General features: G+C 43.7%; 2 protein-coding genes across 2 annotated transcripts; both read right to left on the bottom strand.

The window, feature by feature from the left end:
* Positions 1-957: 957 nt before the first annotated feature.
* Positions 958-2,845, bottom strand: LOC144670174 (histone H2A-like). Its single transcript, XM_078532648.1, has 2 exons — positions 2,786-2,845; positions 958-2,135 (listed from the first exon to the last, which is right to left on the bottom strand). The coding sequence occupies exon 2, from the start codon at positions 1,596-1,598 to the stop codon at positions 1,206-1,208; it is 393 nt and encodes a 130-aa protein (XP_078388774.1). The 5' UTR covers positions 1,599-2,135; positions 2,786-2,845; the 3' UTR covers positions 958-1,205.
* Positions 2,441-2,843, bottom strand: LOC144670175 (histone H2B-like). Its single transcript, XM_078532649.1, has one exon. The coding sequence runs from the start codon at positions 2,834-2,836 to the stop codon at positions 2,459-2,461; it is 378 nt and encodes a 125-aa protein (XP_078388775.1). The 5' UTR covers positions 2,837-2,843; the 3' UTR covers positions 2,441-2,458.
* Positions 2,846-7,653: the final 4,808 nt, after the last annotated feature.

Below are 7,653 nucleotides of genomic sequence, written 5' to 3'. Positions count from 1 at the left end.
ACTTCAAGACAGACCTGCGCTTCCAGAGCTCGGCCGTCATGGCCCTGCAGGAGGCCAGCGAGGCTTACCTGGTGGGGCTCTTTGAGGACACCAACCTGTGCGCCATCCACGCCAAGCGAGTCACCATCATGCCCAAAGACATCCAGCTGGCCCGCCGCATCCGCGGGGAACGCGCCTAAAACCCGGCTTCAGCACCAAGTACAACAAAGGCTCTTTTAAGAGCCACTAAATCGACAAATGAAAGAGCTGCGATCTCCTGTTAAACACACCAGCACTTAAACAACTCGAAGATAAAATTTATTCTCCCTTGCACCGGTTTATTTGTCTTGTCGACATAGAGGTTGTAGAATTGAGAGAATACAGATGATGCAGTTATCAATTGCAGCTCAGGTTATGTCTGCGAATATTTTAGGCCACGGATTTTTTTCCAACGAATTGCGGCACAGGGTGAGGTACGGTTTGTAAGTCAATACTCATTGTTATTATAAGGTACCACTATGAACATGAAGCGATTGTCCGAGAGTAACCCTCCATTGCGCAGATATTTTTGATGGTTGTTTTTAGTCAGTTATACAGCAAAGAAACAGACCGCTCGTGTCCGTGCCGGACTGACTATCCTTGATTAATCCTTGCCTCTCCAAGTGGAAATTAATTGTGTCCCTCAGAATCTTTTTCATAAGTTTCCCAACCACTGACGTTAAGACTGACTGGCCTATAGTTCTTTGGTTTATCCCTAGCCCCCTTTTTGAATAATGGAAACCATTAGCTGTCCTCCAGTCCTTTCACCTCGCCTGTGGTCAAAGATTTGAAAATTATTAACAGGGTCCCTGCAATCTCCTCCCTTGCCTTCCACAGCAGCCTGGGAAAATCTCATCTGCCCGTATAGGAAGGATGTTGTTGCACTAGAGAGGTCATAGCGTTATACAGCACAGAAACAGGCCCGTCGTAACCGTGCCGATCATCAAGCACCTATCTATTCTAATTCTATTCTCCAGCACTTAGCCCATAGTACTTTTAGTTATGTCGTTTCGAGGGCTCAACTAAATACTTCTCAAACGTTGTGCGAGTTCTTCCTTCGCCATTATTGGTCCAGAATCACTTACAAATTTGGTCCGGCCGCGGACAGACAATAGGTCACCCTTTCACAGACTCTGTGAGTGGCTCTGAAAAGAGCCTTTGGGTTATTAGATTAAAGAATGGCCGCTTCACTTGGTCTTCGAGCCCGCAGCGGCGCTGGTTTTCTTGGGCAGAAGCACGGCCTGGATATTAGGCAGCACCCCGCCCTGAGCGATGGTCACCCCTCCCAGCAGCTTGTTGAGCTCCTCGTCGTTGCGGACGGCCAGCTGCAGGTGTCTGGGGATGATGCGGGTCTTCTTGTTGTCCCGGGCCGCGTTACCAGCCAGCTCGAGGATTTCAGCCGTCAGATACTCGAGCACAGCAGCCAGATAGACCGGGGCTCCGGCACCCACACGCTCAGCATAGTTGCCCTTTCTCAGGAGCCTGTGAACACGGCCCACCGGGAACTGCAGTCCAGCCCGGGAGGAGCGAGACTTGGCCTTGGAGCGAACTTTACCGCCGGTCTTTCCTCTTCCAGACATTTCCACAACCTCACAAACAATTCGGCAAAAAATGAACAATTTCTCCAGCGTTTACTGTTCTTATAAACTGAAAACTCGTCTCATTGGTCTCTGTTCAATCCACTTATTTGCCTATATTCTTCACCAATCAGATAAATGGAAGCAGAAAAGGGCGGGATTTGCAAATAACCGTCAGAACCAGAAAAATGTCCATTTTAAAAAGCCCGCCAATTTCACTGCGGGAAAGAAGCGGATTAAAGTAAATGTCGTCTTTGGTCTGAGATTTCAAATCCCTGCTCTTTATTTGGTTTTATTCAGCTCGTGTCATCACCAATCGCAGGCGCGGGTTTTATCATTTTGTTTAAATGTGGTTCATTCTCCTGTCGCTTTCTAACTGTCCCGGGAGGGAATCAATCCCGGGTCACCGCTTTCCCAGGAGTGAAACATTCCGTTCAGACTTCACTCTGAACCGAACACCCTTCGCTGTAAAGAGGGAGCTGATCGAGTCCTCAGACTGTTCTTATTCCGCTCTGTAATAATCCCACTCCGGCTGTTACCCTGCGGAAAATTAATAAAATGACTCAGTAACTGTTTCAGGAATTGGGGGAAGGGACAATTAAAGTTGAAAACAGCAGCTAATGAGGTCACTTAAAGGCTGTGATAACAGAATAACCGCTTTCAGCACAAAGCGAAGGCCGATGAGCTAATTAAAGGGTTAGTGTCTGGGTTACAGGACAGGAGACACTAACAGCAGTGGAAGTTATTTTATATTATAATAATCCAGTAGGAAGATGTCGGGTGCAGCTCCTTAGTAGAGATTGTGAGTGGCTCTTAAAAGAGCCTTTGTGTTGTGAATGTGTTTTTCAGTCCGTTCGGGGGTTTTACTTGGAGCTGGTGTACTTGGTCACCGCCTTTGTCCCTTCCGACACGGCGTGCTTGGCCAGTTCCCCGGGCAGCAGCAGGCGCACGGCGGTCTGGATCTCCCGGGAGCTGATGGTGCTGCGCTTGTTGTAATGGGCCAGGCGGGAAGCCTCACCCGCGATGCGCTCGAAAATATCGTTCACGAACGAGTTCATGATGCTCATGGCCTTAGAGGAGATGCCGGTGTCGGGATGAACCTGCTTCATCACTTTGTAGATGTAGATGGCGTAACTCTCCTTCCTCGACTTTCGCCGCTTCTTGCCGCCCTTTCCTGACGGCTTATTCACCGCTTTCTTGGCGCCCTTCTTAGCAACTGGTTTCTTCTTCTCTTCAACCATCTTCAATCTCAATTTCAGCCACAGAAATAAACCAAACCCCTTCCGTCCGCTCATTAAATAGACAGTCTGACAGATATATGCTAATGAGGAATGAGAAAACAACAATTCTTATTGGACATTTTTAAAAGAAAACAAGTTCTTAATTTGTGATTTATTTGATTGGATAGAGAAATCGACCAATCATATTTAGCTTTCTCCACCAATCATAGGCCTCCTTACTGCAATCAGGAAATACTTTTTACAAAGACCCTCTCCAGGCGGAATTTCTCAGTGTGTAAAGATACACCAGGAAATGTCGCCTGGCAGTCGGTGCGAGGGACTGTACGGTAATGTGGGGTTCCCTCAGGAATTGTGAGGCTTTGGTAAAGTCTGTGATTGTGGGATTTATTCACTCCCTGATTCTGTGTGTGAGAGTGGGGTTCCTTCACTGTTTGGAAGGCCGTGGTACAGTGTGCGAGGGCTGGATTTCTTCTGTGTCTGTGACTTGATGGGACCATGTCTCAGTGTTGGATTCACTTGATATCCTGAGGCTCATTGTGCATCTGTCCGTTATTGGTGCATGTAAGTGAAATTATTGGCTCCTTGGGACTATAAGACAGTGCGGAATTAAATCAGCATGTGTTTCTCTCGGCCACGAAAAGTATTGGATTTATTCTGTACATGTCAATCTCTGTAACTGTATGTGAATGAGATTCTTTATTTGTCAGTCCCTGTCATTGTAGGTCAGAGTTGTATTGATTCTATGTCTTTCAGCCTGTGGTACTATCTCTGAGTCTGAACTTCTCATTCACTGTCAATATCTGATACTGTGTGTGAATGTGAGATTAACTCTGTACCTGTCAACATCCTTTGCTGAATGGGAGTGTGAAATTCAGTCTGTATCGGTCAGTCTCTGGTACTGATTCAAAGTGTGTAATTTATTCTCAATAGGTCCATCTCTTGCAATTTTTGACAGAAGTAACCCCACTGTCACATTCGGCACCAAAGACTGACAATGTAGAATTTGCCTCAATGGATAGTATTGGTATGAGTGGGATCAATTCTCTCTCAATCAGTGGTACTTTATGGAAGCTTGCAAATCATTTTGTTTCTGATGGACTCTGGTACCCTGTGTAAGCGTTGAAGCCATTTTCTAACTCAGTGCCTGATGCTTTGCAGAAATGAAGGATTCATTTTGTCCCTATCAGTTTTTGGCTGTAAGATTTTTCTGTGTTTCTTGGTCTGTGGTACTGTGTGAATGTCAGATTCATTCTGTATCTCTACATCTCTGGGACCAGTGATTACTAACTCTCTAGGTGTTTGCAGAATTGGGTCTACCTGAAAATTTCTCCACTTCAGCGTTAAGTTCACATTTTCATATCAGATTGACAATCTTTTTTTAAAATATTTAGCAATCTTTATACACATAAATGTTTAAAAAGTCAGACTTGTCAACTGCTCTTTAGACCTGTAATTATCTCACCTTGTGTTGTGAGTGAGGAGATTCCCCACTGGGTCGTGCAAAACAGGAATCTGGCTGGAAATTAATTTCAATGCCTGGAAATCAGGTAGAATACAAGTCTGAATTTCTGATTTACATCCTTAGTAGATCAGGCTTCTCGCTGGGAGAGTGAATTTGAAAAGTGGTGTTTAAAACCAAACAAACCAAGGTAGATCCTTCCTCATTTGCTGTGGCAAATCCAATGAAAGCAGTTATACTGCAGTAGGAGAATTTTGGGATAGGTACCAGACACAGCTCAGGGCAACTAAACATGCTATCAGGGAGTGTAAAGGGTAATGGAGAAGGGGATGGCAGATACATGAATCCCAATATAGAGTTATCCATGTTGCAGTTGAAACCTCATCAGTAATCAGCACTGGCTTAGAATAGCTGGGCCTATTAACCTCGGAAAAGGATGGATGTCGAATGGATATGACCGCTGTCCATAAATAGAATCAATTGTGTGCATGTGAATAGATAAGTTGAGCTCACTGCACAAAGAAAAATAGAAAAAGAACAAAAGGAAAATTAAACAGGCCTGCGGGGAAGAATATGTGAGCAGCTGAGCTGCTCTTGCAGAGAGCTGGCACAGATACGATGGGCTGAGTGGCCTCCCTCTGCTGTAACAATTGCGAGATTCTAATCTATGTAGCATGAGTGTAAGCCTGACTTATGTTTAATATAAAATGTGTTTCAACTGGAGTTAATAGCTGTGGGTATTAATCAGTTATTATGTCAGAGTTTTGGATTAAAATTCCATCTCTGTCAACACAACCCTGAATGTCTGTATATCACACAATCTGATACATTACCCGATGTGTATGATCAGCTTCATCTAGCTTGTAGACACTCTGAGGTTTAGGGAGTGGTATGTAATGCATAGTTCAGTCTGTAGTATGGGTACAATATTGGGATTCATGCAAGATCTTACAAGTGGGTACTGTTTGTCTGATCTCTTTGTCATTTAATGTGTATTTAAGGTTCTCCTTTTGTTTTGGTAACACAGGGCCTTGCAATCTGAGGGGGGTGTAATTTTGCTCAGCAATTTGCAAAGGTCCCACACAGGAGTTTATTACACAAAATTAGAACATGTGATTGGGGATCAAACATTAGCATGGATCAAGGATTAGTAAATGGACAGAAAACAGTGTCGGAATAAACAGGAATTTTCGGATTGGCAGGCTCTAACTTACTCTTGATAAAACACAGCCATCAGTTACTTACAACATATATTGATGATTTAGTTGGGTACTGAATGGAACATATTCAAGTTTGTTGATGATACAAAATTGGTGGAAAATTAATCTGTGAGGACACAAAAAACCTGCTAAGGCATTTAGACAGGTTGTCTGAGTTGTCAAGAACATGGCAGATAGAATACAATATGGTAGTGTGGGTGGGCCCAGTTTTGAAGGGGGGAAAAAGAACATGTTTGAATGTGAGACTGGAACACGTTTGCACTCAGAGGGAGCTGGGTGTCCTTGTACATGAATTATAGAAAGTAAAACTGCAGGTACAGCAAGCAGATAGGAAGGGAAGTGTTATGTTCACATTTGTTCCAAAGGTTTGAATTACAGGAGTGAAAAATCTTCCATTTATCCAGGGCACAATTAAGGCTACACCTGGAGTACTGTGTGCAGTTTGGTCTCCTTACATAAGGAAGGGCATAGTTGCTTTAGAGGGAGGGCAATAATTGTTCACTAGCTTGGTTTCTGTGACAAGTGGATTTCTTATGAGGGGAGATTGAGGAGACTAGGTCTATATTCCCTGGATTTTAGAAGAATACAGGTTATCTAAATGAAACAAATAAAACTCTTAAGCGGCTTGTCAGGGTAGATGCTAAGAAAATGGTTCTCCTGGCTCCGGAATCTACAACATGTGGTCACCATCTCAGATCACAGCATTGGCCATTTTGGAATGATATGAGGAGAAATGTCTTCACTGAAAGTGTTGAGATTCTTTGGAATTCTCCACCCCAGAGAGATTTGGAAGCTCAGCCATTGAGTATGTTCCAGACAGAGGTCAATTGATTTTGGATACTAGGGATATAAGGAGAGTGCGGCAAAGTGGAGTTGAGGTAGAACATCTGTCTGAATGAATGATGGAGGAGGTCGAATGGCCAAATAGCCAAGTCCAGCTCCTATTTCTGAAGGTTTAATGCATCAGTCCATCTATTCTGCTCGATGTGAGATTCAGGTGTATTCTGCACCAGTCAGTCTCTGGTACTATATATAAAGCTGGGATCAATTGTATGTCTGTTGGCACCTGGCAAGCGATGTGAATGTGTGATTCAAACTTTATCTGTGATTCATGAACCTGAATGTGAGTATGTGATTCATTCTCAATTTTCCATTCTATTAGTATGACATTTGAATGTGAAATTTGCATGTCAGTCTTTGACACTGTACATGTGAGAGATTCATTCCATATCTGTTGGACTTTGTGATGTGTGACTGTGGAATTGACTCCGTATTTACCACTTCGTGATACTGTGAGTGTTTTCTCCTTAAGTAACTGCCAGTCTTTGGTAATTGATGTCTGACTATGTAACTGTGAAGCTTTGGCCTGTTTGTAAGGCATTCTTTCTGTATCTATCAGGCTCTGGTACAGATTGAGCTTTTGGGACTCAACCTGAATTGTTCAGTGGTACTGGAAATTCATTTTCTATCTCTTAGTCTCTGGTAGAGTGTCTGTGTGGGGATGTTTTTGTCTTTATTTCTGTGTATATGTGTAATTAATCCTGTATTACTCAGCCTCTGGTGCTGAGTTTACGTGTAGGACTCTGGCTGTATTTGTCAGTCACTGGTAACACGTGTGGCTGTGGATGGAAGATTCTTTCTATAACTGTCAGGATATCATACATGGTTTGATTATGGGATTATTTTAATATAGTTCAATGGTCCTGAATCTAAATTTGGGAATCATTCTGAAACTCCCATTCTTTAATAATGTGTGTGCGTGAGTTGAAGAGTCATGACTCTGTTCTGTTGAAGGGTCATGAGGACTCGAAACGTCAACTCTTTTCTTCTCCGCCGATGCTGCCAGACCTGCTGAGTTTTTGCAGGTAATTCTGTTTTTGTTTTGGATTTCCAGCATCCGCAGTAGTTTTTTTGTTTTTATGACTGTGTGAGTGTTTGTTACAGCGGACCACAGCCTCAAGAACAAATTTCACTCCCGATACTCCAACCCCCTACCACTCACACACACATACACAATATCCCAGTGAGTAAGTCGCACAAGTTACAAGAGTTCCGGGAGGAATCCCGCATTTCCGTGCAGTCCCTCTGTGGAGAAAGGCCCCTCGCACCGACAGCCAGACAACAATTCCCGGTGTATC

Source organism: Cetorhinus maximus, chromosome 31 (genome assembly GCF_964194155.1).
Source record: "Cetorhinus maximus chromosome 31, sCetMax3.hap1.1, whole genome shotgun sequence".
NCBI classification, from domain to species: domain Eukaryota; kingdom Metazoa; phylum Chordata; class Chondrichthyes; order Lamniformes; family Cetorhinidae; genus Cetorhinus; species Cetorhinus maximus.
This window is presented reverse-complemented; position numbering and strand designations above follow the sequence as displayed.